The 16,824-nt window shown below is 36.2% G+C and overlaps 1 protein-coding gene across 3 annotated transcripts in view; it reads left to right on the top strand.

The window, feature by feature from the left end:
• Positions 1-16,824, top strand: part of stau2 (staufen double-stranded RNA binding protein 2) — a 127,607-nt gene that overhangs the window by 20,264 nt on the left and 90,519 nt on the right. For all 3 annotated transcript variants that reach the window (XM_081353449.1, XM_081353448.1, XM_081353450.1), the window contains one exon: positions 12,379-12,538. In XM_081353449.1, coding sequence (XP_081209575.1) covers positions 12,379-12,538 — 160 coding nt within the window. The remainder of the gene's footprint in view (positions 1-12,378; positions 12,539-16,824) is intronic.

Here is a 16,824-nt window from a genome sequence, read left to right on the forward strand (position 1 = left end):
TTTTTTTGTTTGTGAATCAGGATTTTCGTGATTGATTCATTGAACAGAGCTGGTTCATTAGAATCATTTGTTTATTTATTTGCAGTAGAATTACATGTTTGTTGATATTATGTAAATTATACTATAGATAGACAAATACAAATAGCGTGTACAAAAAATGGAAAAAAAAGCTCAGATCATGGCACTACAATCGCAGATAAACCTTTTCTAATAAATTCCATCTGAAAGTTGTGAATGTTGGGATCACAGCAGTTGCTATACTGTCTTAATTAAAACAATCAGCTACTAGCATTTAAACTAATGCTGTAAATGAGGACAGAAGCAGCTGTGCCGGGCATCAGTCCAGCTTAAAACCATAGTGCCAAAGTTTTTTCATTAGCAGTAAATGGACTGACACTAAGTGATCCTGGTCCAATCTGAAGAGTTTGATGTATGAGTTATATCAGCCACCGTCTCTTCCTGCAAATGAGAATGACCTGAAGTCCAATTAAAACTCAAGATGTGCAAATACAATCTTAATAAGCCAGTGTCATTTTAAATCAACCATAACGAACCGAGGAGGGTTGGAATTTGACTCGCTGCTGCATTTCTGAAGTGATAAAACAGGGGAAACCTACTGATTAAACAGCAGAAAGCTTTGTAATCTCATGTTTGCAAAAGGAACCATAACACACACTGCAGAGGAATTTGGGTTTAGCTGACCTTTAATTAACATTATAAACACTGAAGTTCTGTACTATGTCATCCGAAAGGCAGATCAGGGGCTTTTTAATGGGGTATGTGGCTTATTTTGCCATTCTGGCTGTACTCTCTATTGTTAAGGACCATCAACCTCTGCTACAGCCCAATTATTGCCGGACCATGAATACTTAGCCGTGATTTTATACAGTTTTCGAGTCCAATGTGGACTGGATTCAACACCACCTGCTGATTTATTACAACGCTTGAAAGTGGCATGCTACCAAAATAAGTCTTTTGTACTACTTTAATACCAGCCAAGTATTTGTTTCCTGTATTATGTTGGTTCATACAATAATTCTGGTGAAAAAGCCCCATGGTGCCCCTGCCTGTGCTGTTGTATGTCAGTGGATGGGTTTTTTGAAGGCATCACACATCTTCCTTTCTTCATGGGGGGTTTGGTTTGCTCCATGTCTGTTGCCTTTCCATATCCCCTCCTGTGACAAGTCGCATGTAGGAGGTCTTCACCCCCTGATGACAAACCTTTTGTGCTCAAGTGGGAAGCTTTGTGGTATCATTTTGTCATTTTCCTTTACTCACATTTGTGGAAAAAGCTCCAGCAATGTGAAAGAAATCGACACATGGAGGGGATAACAGGAAGAAGTATCCATATTTACCTACTATCTCAGGGGTATGTTGTCCTTTCTTCTGCAGAGATTTTGAAGTAAATCTGTGCCATGGGGACATGACCATGATTCAAGGACTGGTCAATAAAGTGCCATTGTCCTGTTGACCCATTTGATTGTGATTTTCCCCCCTTGTAGTAGTGGGTGTTTTTCACTTTCTGAAGGCCTGAGCTTGGTTGTTTGGCTTCCCAGACATTGATTGTGTCACAGTTTGTCAGTACCAAATTAGTTATTGGCCAAAATATTAGACATACTATAATAGTATATAATTAAAGGGGTCATATAATGTCATTTTTGTACAAGCTAATATGATTCTTTAGGGTCTAAATTAAAAGTTTGTAATATACTTTAATTAAAAATTCTCAATAGTATTGTAAGAAAACACTCATTTTACCTGGTCAAAAACAGCTCTGTTTTCAGCACCCCGTTTGAGTGCATGTGTCTTTAAATGATAATGAGCTTTGCTCACCCCGCCCCTCTGTTCTGTGCGTACACTGCTTGTAACACAATTTAACACAATAACCATAACGTGTTGTTTATTATAAACATGGGATTATGAATTATATTGAGAACGCCATACATAGAAAACATGCCGTAATGTACTCGGTGTAAAAATAGCCGCATTCATCGTGAAGCGTGCAGCAAGCGATTTGCAAAGATTAATATAAAGATTAATATAAAGGTTAACAAAACGTTACACTCACTCACTTCTTCTGGAGGTGCAGCTTTTTTCAGGAGCAGCTTCTTAGCAAAACCAGCTTTATACTGATCCTCGTTTGTAAAGCAGTCTGGTGAAATGATTTGCGCAAACATGAAAGCAATGACGTTGATCGCGGGGAATATTCCTTTCGAAAACAAACTCAGCCACTGCGTCTTCGGATTTAGGAACATCAAAATGACTGCTGTGTTCATTATTACACCCAAGAATACCACAATCGCTTAGACGCCATTCTACTCACTGCTCCAGCTATCTGCAATGAACGCACCGGTTGGCGCGGGCTATGATTGACAGCTCGCTCACGAGTGCGGGTCTGTGTTGAAACGCTGCTGTCAATCAAACATTGTGGGAGGGGCGTCGATTTTGTGACGTCACAAAATCGAACAGCTTGATTCAGGAGAGGGGGAAACATATAAGAAGATTAAAAAAAAACACTGGATGGATATTTATCATTTTATGATGGTTGTGTACAGGCACTGCCAACACACATTTCAGTACAATCAACTTGTAAAAGTGCATGTACCATTATATGACCCCTTTAATGTTAAAATGATTGATATGGTGATGGCTAAATTCACTTGTAGCATTTAAAATTATTGATTTAGAGTTTGTTTCATTTCTTATTTATTTATACAAAATAATATAGAATTTTAAGAATCTGTGCGTCAAACATCTATTTTATACAGGCAAGCACCACTTGCTTTTTCTTTTTCAGGAAAATGTAAAAATTAAATTGTATGTTTCAGTTTTAGCACTTACATATTCCATAGCACTTTTAAGGTACAGTTACATTAGAATTTTTATGATGAAATGATGATGAAATGTCATGGGCATAAAAAGGTCCATTGTCAATAATGTAGTGATGCATGAAGCAAAGTTCACAAAGAAGTCACTTTCAATCCAGGCAGTTTTCTGTTGGTCAACAAATTGCATAATTAACACAAGTGAAATCTGCGTGGGGAAATGCACATTTTCACCCGCTTTCATCCTCATGCCAAATGCACAGATTCATGCACTGGACTTTGCATATGAAAATTCTCAGAGCAAAGGTAATTGTTACTGCACCTTTAGACAGAGGCTTGCAATTTACTTTCCAGTAGTTTTATTTAGGCATCTGACTGGAGAGACCCATCTGTGGGTTAAGGTCCTTGCACACAGAGTCCGAAATTCTCGTTCGAAATTTTCACACGTTAAAAAATAAATATGACCTCACATTGTGTCAATCATGTTTACACACTGCCTCCGAAACTTTTGTCCGTCATAAAAATTATTTTATAAATTTTTCTGCGTTTTACACATCTGTAGCAAGCATTTTGAGAGGTGTTTTGACAATTCAGACCCACCGTACAAGTGAATGCCAAAATCCAGGACTGTTCAGGATCAATTGGTTCACGGAAATTGGTGGTCTTCTTTTGAATATGTGGCTCCAGTATCGCTAGAAAAGCTTCAAACTGAGCCACTGACATCCTAAAGTGAACTTTGAGTCCTGCAGCTCCTTGATAAGAATGTGGAATTCTCCTTCCTCTCTATGCAATCTAAGGATTGTTGGATGGACCCAATATTTCTTCTTTCTTTTTCTATTTTTAAGAAGAGAGAGGACAACAAAATCATCCTCACTGCTTGAAGACTCCATTTTGTATTGTTTTCGAATTTTTTCACAACGGATTCATTAATGTGCATCGGACTCAGTGTGCAGGGTTTCTGTGCATGACAAATTTTTAGGATGAGGAATACGAAAAATGCATACAAAAATTTCGGACTCAGTGTGCGGGATCTTTAGTCAGACTGTTTTATCATGCAGCTGGAGAATCTATAACACCTGTTAGCATGGTTAAACTCTTTTTCTTTAATCCTCACAGGAATTTCAGTCCTCTACACTGAAAATTCACAAGTGATGTTTATATATGTCAATGTAAAGGAGAACAAAACTGCGGTCTGGGCCTCCTGTTAGCAGTTAAAATGGCAAGAGATAGATTGAAGTCATCAGAGGCCCAGCATGTGCTGCTAGCTCTTACGTTATGTTAGTAACACGGATGATCAATCAATGATGAGAAAGAGACATATTCTGGCGTATTGCCTGGCTGTTAAAAAGCCTGTCCAGGTGACTGATCAGTAGTCAAGATCCAGTCTATCCATTGCTTGTGTGTTTACCCAAAGTCACTGTACTGCAAGCCAGTTCACTTGGCTGCCATCTTGAAAACAGCTCCAGACACTTACTTCACTAAGCCCAAAGTATACTTAGTATAAGTTTTGAAATGAATGTTAAAGGTGCAGTAGGACATCTGGGAAAATGCTAACTTAAGCCTGATTGCACTAAAAGCGTAAGTCCCACCCTCCCTGCAAATCGCCGTCCAAAGCATAGCTCAGAAGGCCGGAGACAACGTTACTGCAATACATCATGCGTCATTCACCGGTGAGAGAACTTTATAGTACAGTTAATAACAGTACTACAACTACAATATGAAACGAAAACAAATTCTTAAAAATGGAATTAGATGCAGCAAGTTTTGGGTAAAAGCTTAATTAGAATGGTAACGCCACTTTTAAGATTGACCGTATTTTAGTTTTCGGTCAAAATGCCTTTTGAATGGGAGTGCTAGGGGCAATACAATGATAGCATCAAAATGGCTATTTTTAAAACACTAAGGAGGCTCGACACAACATGAAACTGTGCTTGAAGTATCACCAGGCGCTCTACACATGAACTCGAGCATTGACAACATTGTTTGTGTACACAAAGTTTACTAAAAAGAAAGGTTTTGTAGGATTCACTTTATCAGTTAGTGTTTCCGGTGGCTGGAATTTTGTCAGTCAAAAGTAGTCCATCTCCGAATGCAACGCAATGAACGGAGCTTTCCATCTTTACTCTCCTCATGTTACGTTGCATTCGGAGATCGACTACTTTTGACTGACAAAATTCCAGCCACCGGAAACACTTAACTGATAAAGCGAGTCGTACAAAACCTTTCTTTTTAGTAAACTTTGTGTATATACATTAATTATTGTATATTGTAACAGTAACATTAATAAAATAATAAAATACGATATGAATATCCCACATTTTTGCCACAATACCATGGTGCAGTTGGTGTTACTACAGTAAATCCATGGTAAATAATGGTCATTTGTAGACTCAAAAGCCTTCAGACTGTATCATGTTTCTCCTGTTTGTCAGCACTGCTTCATCTGGCTGTAAACTAGTTTAAATCACAGAGTAGGGCTGTGCGATATTGCTAAATAAATTATCACGATATAATGTTTCATATCGTTCGGTATTGATAATTATTGAAAATTTGTATAACCTTTTTTGCTTTTTAAAGACAAGTAGAAAAGTTGGAATTTAAACCACTGTTTTTTGTTTATGCACATTATTAAGGCAAACAACACATTAGTTTTAGCAGTCAAACTAAATAAAATGTAAACAAAAACATCTTCTTTATGTCTAATATTAAGATAAAGTGTTAACGAAACTCTTGAACTTGTGTGAACTTGAACAAAATGTGTGCAATGTAAAAGTGTAAACGTAGAACAATCAAGGCAAACTTTCTAGGCAAAAGGTCTACTTACGAATCACGGTCAAAAGGAACGCACCTTCATTCAACATTACGTGGAGAGCGCAGTTCATGGTTGCCTAGCAACGACAGACGCCACGGGAACGCAAACGCTTTGGAAACAAGGAGACGCTTTCCACACGTTTTTAGACAGGATATGTGTACGGCGATGCGCACGCATTTTAATGAAAATATCAAGCGCTATATCGAACATTTTTCGTTCATATGTCGTTACCGACAATGGTGTACCGTCTATAAATACAGAGACCGTTTTATCGCCCAGCTCTATCATAGAGACATTTGTGTTCTTTGCTGAATTCAAGCGCTTCTCGCTGGATCTCACAGCGCTGTTTAGTGGTCACGTGATCGAGATCGATCAGCGAATAAACGCTGCGCTGCTGTTTGAGCCGAGCGGATAAATGGTCCATGTTGCGCGGTTCAAATAAGTAGCGCTATTTTGTTCTGCTTTTGGCCCGTACACATTATATAGAACATTTATTGAACTGTTGTTATCGGTTTATCAAGGAAAATCATATCGCAATAATTATCGTTATTGTTTTATCGCCCAGCCCTACATGCAATCCCTAAATGCTTTATTCATCAAAACCATACCAAATGACAATTTTCACAACTTCTAAAACTCCAGAGAAGATCGCCAGTACATCCTGGCCAATGCTGAAATGCAATCCTACATCTGGGTTAAGGAACTCCGCTCGAGATTTGGGCGTGAGCCTCCTCCCGGGGGAGTTGAGGTGGTTTTAGGCTTGAATAACTACAGGAAGGGAGTCTTGCCTTGTTTTTGAAAGGATACATGAGCTTTTGTTAAAAAAATAGTGTGTTTGTGATGATCCATGTGCGAATGAAACTTGAGGGAGTAGTATTGCATGTTGATCAGGATCGCTAGTCACAAATCATGTCATTTTTTGACTGTTCCAAATTAGAAAGAGTTTTTACATACTAGCATCTATCAATTTGTAATGTGTAAATGCTTTCTTCCATAAAAATGTGGCAGAACGTTGATTGGTTTTGATGACCTCACACGAATGTGTTGCTCTTTCCTTTGAATTGAACTACAATGCAGCACTTTGGAATGGAAATTTAAATGATGGCTCTCCCATCTGATGTTTTCTTTGAAATCTAGGATCAATTAAGATGTCTTGCTGAGAAGTGTATTCTGGAATCACAAATCCAGTCTATTAAAAACTTTGAAATGTCAACTAAATGCTGAGCTAGTATCGGGTTGCTGTATCTTGATATATGTCGTGTTCTTTGAAAAGTAATACTTTAATGACTCATTAAGTCTTAAAGGGATAGTTGACCCAAAAATAAAAAAAACATTGTCATCATTTACTCAACCTCATCCCGTGCCAAACCCGAAGAAGATATGTCTCAGTGTTTTGGTCCCCACTGTCACTCATTGTATGTATTTTTCTTTCCTAATACAATTTTATTGTTTTTTTTTTTTAAACACGTTTTCTGTGCTTCTTTGCTGGAATGCATAATTTGTACAAAAATGTTTCATCAGTATGACTCATGGAATCATTACTATGATAATTATAATAATAAATATAAAAATAATAATATTGTTGTTAATAATAATATATCTAATATACAACTGTAAAATTACAATACTACAATTTCTTCATTTCTTATTTTTTTGGTGTTCCACAAAAGGAAGAAAGTCATTTAGGTTTGGAACAGCATGAGTAAATGACAGAATTTTCAGTTTTTGGGTGAACCATCCCTTTTAAATGTCACAACAGTGTCTATCTGATTGTGGCTCAGTAGTTTTCAGTCATCGCTCGCTGACTCGTTTCACAGATTAGCTGTTCCTGAAACCACATCTTCAAAGTCTTTTTCATAGTCATTTGTTGTGAGTTATCATTTTATTGAGTCATTCCCCATCTCTTTTCATCATTCCTTCTTGCTCTGTTCTCTCATCCTGTCTTCAGGCGGCCACATTCACACGCATAAATAAAAGACAACACTAATGATTGCCTTCCAGTGGGTTTCTCTCCCTGTCCTCTCACTAGGTGTTCCCGCTTTGGCTTGTGTTCCTTTCTAATGCAGACCAGACAGGCCTGGCTGGTGTGTGTGCTGATAGATTATTGGGTCTAATGTGGCTCAGAGTGTGTCAGCAACGACTTTCCCACGTTGCACAAAGGGGCCTCCTACGAGCCGGGGCCGCAGCCACTCTCCCTGCACCTGTAACCAGAAAAACGACCGCCCCAACATCCTGGCTGGGTCCCATGTTGCACTTGGCATTTCCTCCAAGCGTCTGGGACCACGCTTGACATGCAAGGGCAGGCTCCGCCTCCCTCGGAGGGGCTGTGGTCAGCCGAGCGCAGAACCCCTTGGAATTCTGGGAGAGAAATGCTGAATCACTGTTGGAGCAGACAGGGGACATGCAGGATGCTGGCGCAGAGATGTGGCTCCGAACGCACATGTGCTGGAATGATTGTACACCCATTAAAAAAAAACATAGACAAAACCTCCCACTCAGTTTGAGGAATCAAGGAAGGAATTACCATAAAATACCGGTAGACACAAACGCATGCTAAATTATCATAATTTACTCATTTAATTTTATTCCATATTAGATTTAAAAAAAAAACTTGAATGAAAAAATTGACTTGGCAACTAATTGAAATAAAATAAGTTTAAGTTAAAGTACGAAAACTGAAATAAAAATACATAAACAGAAATAATTAAAAACCAAAAACAAATTCACAAACATTTAAACTAAAATTAATAATAATAAATATAACTAAAGTAATACCAATGTTAAAATAATATTTGTTAAATCAACCTCTTGGTTATCTAATGCTTTTTATTACCATACAAGTTATAAAAAGCCCGGTAGACACATTTATGATGCAGAACTGAAACAGCAGTAACACAAGCACATGCTAAATTATCATTTAACCTATTTTAACTGGTTAACTGTGTGTGTTCTGGTAGTGGGACACTTTACGTACTTTTTTTAGTCTTTATAGTCTTTTTCCCCCATCACATATGTTTGTTATCATCATAAATTCTAAAGAAAAAATTTGTGATATCAGCTCTAAATTTAGACAAATGGCTTTGATTTTCTAGCAATTTTAGAATCAGAATTTTGTAAAATACATATTTAGTGTAAAATAAAAATGTTTAGTACTGTACTTTTGAAACTGAAACTTCTATCATTTTTTTTTGCTATTTAATTTTTAGAAGTGCTTTCACTTCTGCAATAATCTGCAGACTTTTTTTCCAAAGCATTCCTGAATTGCAACAATTTAAGTCAGATCTATGCCCAAAAAAGGGAGTGACAGTTAACAGGTTAAAATATAATTTGTTTAAAATTATAGTTAAAATCTTTTCATATAAAATTATTTATTATTATAATAAATTATACAATTATTATTTAATTATTTTATGTTCAACATATGCTTTTATTTACTGGATTTTTACAGAACATATTTAAAATATAAGGTTTGTGCTGAGCTTATTATTTCCAGAATTAAATACAGATATATTTAATGTCTTAGAGACCCACATTCATAATTTATGGGGTTGTACTAGTTACTCAGCCATTGTGGAATTATTATGGTATAATTTTATTGGGCAGGGAAATAGTTCTGCGTTTCATTATCATGCATGTAACACTATCTTTTCTTCTTTCCTGGTGGCTTTGGCATGCCCTTTGATTTCAACATCTCCCAGATGGCTTCAATTGGTATCAAATCTAATATCACAAGACCTACAATGAAATTGAAGTTCTCTATTAGCTGAAACTAAATAACCGGAACATTTACGGAAAAGTATATGTAGATCAAATGACCCTTAGTTTAGTATGATTCAGAACACTGCACATGTCTGTTTCAGTTTTAGATTTTTTTTTCCTCTTTTCAAGTTTAAACAAGTTAAAACCTTTAACCATGGGACTCTTAACAGTGGCCAATGATGCAGTTTTCTGCCTGTATGGTTTCACCTTGAATTAACTGTATTTCACATTATAAACCTTTATGTTAAAGTCAGCTGTTCAAAACCCATTTTACATTATTATTCAGAAGTACAGTACTGTTCAAAAGTCTGTGGTCAGAAAGTGGTCAGTTTGAAGGATTATATATATAGATTCAGAAAAGATGAATTAAATTGATCAAAAGTAACATTCAATATTTTGTAACATTTTAAAGGCTCTTACTATTTCAAATAAATTCTATTTATAAAAGAATCCTGAAAAAAATGTATCCCGGTATAAAAATATTAAGCAGCACAACAGTTTTCAACATTGATAAAACAAAATCCAAATCAGTATATTAGAATAATTTCTGAAGGATCATGTGACACTGAAGACTGGAGTAACGATGCTAAAAATTAAGCTTTGCAATCACAGGAATAAGTTAAATTTTAAAATATATTAAAATAGGAAACAGTGGTTTTAAGTTGTAATATTACACTCACTTTTGCTTTGTTAGATACACCTTGCTAGTACCGGGTTGAACCTTTTGCCTTCAGGGCTGCCTTAATTCTTTGTAGCATAGATTAAACTGTGCTGGAAACATTCCTGAGATTTTGGTCTATATTGACACGATTGCATCACGCAGTTGCTACAGATTTGTCGGATACACATCCATGATGCAAATCTCCAGTTCCACCACATCCCAAAGGTGCTCTATTGGATTGAGATCTTGTGACTGTGGAGGCCATTTGAGTATAGTGAACTCATTGTTATGTTCAAGAAACCAGTTTGAGATGATTTGAGCTTAACATGGCACGTTATCCTGCTGGAAGTAGCCATCATTCAGAAGATGAGTAAACTGAGGTCATAAAGGGATGGACATTGTCGGCAACAAAACTCAGGCCGTGGCATTTAAATTATGTTCAGTTGGAATTAAGGGACTCAAAGTCTGCCAAGAAAATATGCCCCATACCATTACACCACCAGCACCAGCCTGAACCATTGATACAAGGCAGGATGGATCCATACTTTCATGTTGTTTACTATCAATTTTGACCCTACCATCTTTCGGTCACAGCAGAAATCGAGACTCATCAAACCAGGCAACATTTTTCCAATATTTTATTGTCCAATTTTGTTGGACAATAGAAAAGCAAAAGGGGTTGAGAACAGCTGACTTTAGCAAGATATTTACTTCCATGATCTGATGTATTTCATCACATGTTGACCTTGTTCATGACTGTTGTTGGTGCATTTTTAATTCCCCAAATGCTGATAAGAGCTAAAACCGTGAGAGCGTGATGATTTTGGAAAGCAGCAGCTACTTTTTAGCACAATTTGGTCCCCAGACGCTACAGAGGAGTGTGAATGGGTTCTCCCCATCGAGGGAAGGGGGAGAGCTGACGCTAGGTCAGTCGGTACCGTTCCTCATAAAGGCCTTAAAGTGCAAACAGACCCTTAAATCTGCCCACTGAACAGCGGCCTGACAGCCCTGCATGGGTGAGCCAAAGTTAAGATAAAGAAAGCTGGATATATGTGAAGCTGCTTTTGTTCCAGGCTCCTTCGCTTGGAGCCAATGGGAGTCATTATTTCACCAACTCATTGTTATGTCATTGACCCCATGGAAGAAGGGCCCTTTAATTTGACCATTTATTACTCTACCAATATTGTTCGGGTTCCACCTCAGAAATAAATCTGCCTTTTCTCTAGTTGTTTTAAAGCTTTGTACACCACTCCCATCAGCCTTTGTGTCTTTAGACACTTACTTCATTGGAGCTCCGTGACAGCGGAATGAAGCGGGTACATAATAATGTACGATATGAATGCATCCATAGCAAGAATGGGTCACGATGCTCAACTAGACCTCAGTTATACACAGTACACATTCAGAAGGATTTCCTCGACTGTTGCTTCATGCTGTTTTTTTTTTTTTTTTTTTAATACTGGAAATGTATCGGCCGATTTTGTTTATTTAATTGTGAATGCTTCCCCTATTTTTACATTTTTTTACATACTGAATATGCACTTTTACATATTGCATGATCGCGGGAGAATCGTGATTTCTATTTTAAGCAAAACTAATCATAATTCTCAATTTATCCAGGATCGTGCAGCTCTACTGCAGACTAGTCCGTTATCTAATCTAACTAATTGTTTTTGGTATGTTTATCCATATACAGTGCGAGAATTAGGATTTTGAATAATTTAAAACTAAGAAATATTCTGTTTATGAATAAGATTAAAAAAAATCTCTTTCTAGTACACATTTCCAATTTGTAACAGATTTTTATTATAAAAATATATATATTTTTTATTATTTAAATTCAAATTAGAATAATTTTTACAAGTGTTATAATGTCGTCATGCCTTTAATTTATTTAGACAAAATCGTATGGAATTTTAATGATAGATTTGATATATGCCATTATTTATTGATGAGTTGCCATGACAGGGAATTCAATTATCTGCTGATCTCATCGGCTGGAATTTTAATAGTGCTGCACCCTTGATATTTACCTGGATAGCATGGCCAGGAAAAGAAATCCTTATATTTATTTAGCTTCTTCCTTTCTGTCACAAGTCGTGTTTTTCCCATCATTCCTCCCAATTAGCGACTGGCATGTTTAATTCAATTCCTGGTTGCTTTCTATCATTTCCATTCTAGAGCTTGCACAGTAATAAAACTGCCAAGTTTCGATAAGATAATCCTCTTATAAATCAAAGGGCTTTTTTCCCCTTTTACCTGCCTTTTTCTCTTTCACTCAACCTTTCCTTCTCTGTCTCTTGGCCCTCTCCCAAACCTAGGTACCATTACCCAGTGCCTAAGGTATTTTATGTGCAGCTGACAGTGGGGAGCAACGAGTTTATCGGAGAGGGGCGGACTCGCCAAGCTGCCCGACACAATGCGGCCATGAAAGCCCTTCAGGCCCTGAAGAACGAACCCATTCCAGAAAGACCAACTCAGGTAACCTGTCCCACCAAACAGACCGCACACGACACAGCCTTGCAAACCTCTTTTTAATTTCACATAGCATCTTAAAGAAATCTTACATACACTACATTTAAACTGTTTTTAAAGGTAATTGTTTTGTTTTTTAAAGAAAGTAATGCTTTAATTTAGAAATAATGCATTCAATTGATCAAAAGTGAGAGTAAAAAAAACAATTTAATGTTAAAACAAATAAATGCAATTCTTTTGAACTTTCTATTTATCAGAATCCTGAAATAAAATGTATAACATTTTCCACAAAAATTAAGCAGCACAACTGTTTTCAACATTGATAGTAATAACACATATTTTATGAGATTTCCGAAGGTTCATGTGACTGAAGAATATTTAAATCACTGATTTTCATTGATTTTCACTGATAACATTTCACAGTATTGTTTTTACTTTTTTTTTTTTATTATTATTGTTAAATAAAGGCAGCCTTGGTGAGATAGTAAATGTTGAAAATTAATTTTTAAAAGTGTACAATTTGATGTATTTTAACTAATGGTCTCAGACATTTTATGTGGTTTCCAGTTTCCTGTGTTTCAGTCTGTGCACTTGAAAGCCTATCATGCTCTGAATAATCATAACCTCTTGTTAGGTAAAAGTGATATTCAGGCTGATGAAATTTAAGATGACACGACTGTCCTGTTTCCTCATCATCTGTCAATGTTCACAACATCTCCTCTGAACTTTAGTTTAGCTTCGGGCTATCCTTCAAAATACTAATTTCTCCCACCGGAAATCATGTTACATTGTGCCCCAAATGCCTGGCATCGACCAAGGTTATTTAAACCGTAGTGGCGCCTCTCTTGTTTGGTCTTGTCCCCCTTCTGTCTCCATAATGAGGTCTTTGTCAGACACCTTTTCCGTGTATTGCTTTACAAATTGATACACACCATACCTCAGGGCAAAACTGTGTTCGTCTGCATGTCTCCTCACTCCTGTACCAGATCTCAAACCTTGAGGATGAGTATCATGCTCACACAAACAAACACACACACAATTCACACGGATTTGTGCGCACATCTTTACTGTCTTTACTTTTTTTAATCAGTAAATGTGTGTACATGCTCCATTTAATCCAATAATCCAGATTTGTTGACATTAGGATGAGAATAAGAGCAAATTTATGTGTGTATACATGTTGCCAATCTTTTCTGCTCATAAATAAGGACACTTACACAGTTTTTGGTCAATGAGAATCAGTGTAATATAGTTTTATCAACAGACTCATATATAGATCATACAGCTTCTCAATAAGTAATATTTTTTATATTTCTACATCTGTGGTCCTGACTAATTATTTATTGTAAACTGATATTATGATTATTATTATTGTTAATATGAAAATAATATTTTTTGTATTTATTTACTGACATACTGCAACTTTGCAGTAATATTTTGTCTCCTTGTAAACTACAAAAATGCACATTTGTGACATTGACGTCATGCGTAGAGTTGGGTATAGTTTGAATCGTTTGACTTTAACTGCTTATTGATTCCAATTTTTATCAATTCCTAATTTCGATTCCAATAAGATAAAAAAAACCTTTGATATCATTCAGATTCACATCCTAAAAAACACTTACACTTACACTTTTTCCAATGGTTTAAAAATACCATTTAAAAAACAACTAATATAAATAAATTTCAAGCATTATTAAAGACAAGTAAACACTCATCAGCAAGAAAAGAACAAATAGACAAATTAGCAATCGCACAAATAAATGCAGGGCTCCAGACTAACTTTTCCACTGGTTGCACTGGTGCTACCAACTTTCTCAGTTGGTCGCACCAGCATATGATTTGGTCGCACCTTTTTTTTTTTTTGCTACATGCCATGGGATTAATCAATGCATGCTGATGAATAGTGGTCTTAATCTGCATACCCTAGTTTTGCACTGATGTAATAAGACTGACAGTGACACAAGACCTCATGTTAGCAAAAAATTTATCTTTTAACTCTAAAAAAAAAATAATAAAAAAACTTTTATGTTCTTTAATGTTTGATTATAATTTTACTGTATTCACATAGGGATGGGAATTGATAAGATTTGATCAATAATAATGCCACTGACGATTCTGATTATTGATCCGATTCTTTAACGATTCTCTTATCGATTCTTGATAGCACTGTGTGGAAAAATGTAGTCAAATGCTTTTCAAAAAAACAAGTGGTTTTATTTATTTTAAAGCTTAAGCTTGAGTAAGCAAACTGTACTTTTTATGTAATTTATGTAATAAATAGAACCTTATTGTAAAGTGTTACTGATTAGTACACCGATTTAGACGTCTCCTGAGTTCACTGTTGGAAAGATCAGTTGTTTTATCCATTCATTAAAATGAATCGGTTCAAAGGAGTCATTAGTTCGCGAATTGGACGTGTCATGCGCGTTGTGTGATTATCCAAGCAGTTAGGACATGGACATCCAAGATTTGTGTCAACACAGAAAACATTTCATCACTGAATAGTTTTTTTGGTTAATTAAAGTGTTTTTTTTTTGTTTTGTTTTTATGTCAGCTTAATGCCCAGAACGCTTTTCACAGAAGATAAGGCAACTTATTTAGCACAATTCACACCCAGCGGTAATTCAGAAAAAAAAAAAAAAAATCTGCGAATGCTCCACGGAAACTCTTCCGACCTTTTACCACCGTGTCGATTAATATTGATTAATATGTGCGCGGGAGAGAGAGCAAGACAGCGCCTAGTTTGGAGACGGTGTTGTTTACACTCTCGCCTGACTCCGAAGAGAGAGAGAGAGAGCGCGCGCGACCGGGGCTCTCTCTCTCTGCTCGTTCTTTCAGTTAAACAAGCGCAGTAGTTCATCTACATTACTCACCGATCAAATAAGACTTTGGCGGGCGCTAAAACAAGTTCAATGCAGGAAAATTCATGCGTAAATTTAACTGAGTAGTAGCCTACATGACCATGCACTCGCACAAATGCGACCACATCAAATTTTAACTCGCACATTCTCAAAAAATGGTCGCAGTCTGGAACCCTGAAATGCAACTGAAAAAAAAAATATTAAATTGAAATAACCAGTGCTATAGGATTTTCAGGTATTTAGGCGCAGAAACTGTAATCAAATGTAAAATAACGCTGTACTTTATATAAAATAAAATATACATTACAAATATAGTTAAAGTTATTGAGTCAAGGTCAGTGAGTGAATTTTATCTGTCTTCTGTTGTTTGATTTGGTTGGTTGGTTGATGTTATTATAGAGACAGCAGCAGGAATATTAGGCTGCTGTCACTTCAACAGCTGCACGGACCCAATATATTGTTCTAATGCGTTTTCTTTGTCAAATGTTTACATTTCCGAGAATATTTTGACTAGGGCTGCAGCTATCGATTCTTTTTGTAATCGATTAATCTAGCACTTAATCGATCGATTAATCGAGTAATCGGATAAAAACTTTTAGTGTGTTTTTAAACAACCAAAACAAATAATGCATAACGAAAATGATGTGGCTGAAAACTCCAACATTTGGCTCCAAAACTAAGCCTCTTTATTGTAATTTTTACCCATTTAGTGTTTATAAAGTGCCAACAATTATATAACAATACAGTTAAGTCAACTTTATACTGTAAAACATGTATAACATGTAAAACTATGAATACAAACTTAAATAGTAAAGGCCATTTGGTCTTAGTTTTGTCTTCTTAATACAACATTACAAAAAAAGGATTGCACCTTCTGCAAATTACCCACCGGAGAACAAAAAAAAAATGAATATAAAATATCAAGCCAAACAGGTACACAATGTATACAATTTATATAAAAAAATAAGTGTAGCTTTGAAAAGGGGAATGTTTTATTGCAAATATGCATTTTATTAAATAGAAAAAGAACAGCATTTTGTTTTTCACTTAAGTTGAAGTATATTAGCACGTTTTGTAGTATTATATTTTTTTGTTCATTTAAAATGTTCTATGCTCAATTATTTTGGTAGCAGATTATGTCTTCCCCAAAAGTATGAGTGGATTTGGAGAAGCAGGCTGGTGGGGAGTTTCATTTTTTGTTGTTGTCTGTAACTATTTGGTAGACGTGACATAGACAAGGTCTCGCAAAGACTGCAATACAATATTTGTTCCTCCATCACGTCTCGGTGTATACAGTGAATGCATGCTGAAATTATTGTTGCGTGGCTACATAAAAGTTTAAGCAAATGTGATGCATTGCCGCAATTGGTCTGACTGGCGCGTGAGAGAGACGAGGGTGCGTGTGTGTGTGTGTGTGAAGGGGTTCTT

The sequence above is a fragment of the Scardinius erythrophthalmus genome (assembly GCF_964197995.2).
Source record: "Scardinius erythrophthalmus genome assembly, chromosome: 22".
NCBI lineage: Eukaryota > Metazoa > Chordata > Actinopteri > Cypriniformes > Leuciscidae > Scardinius > Scardinius erythrophthalmus.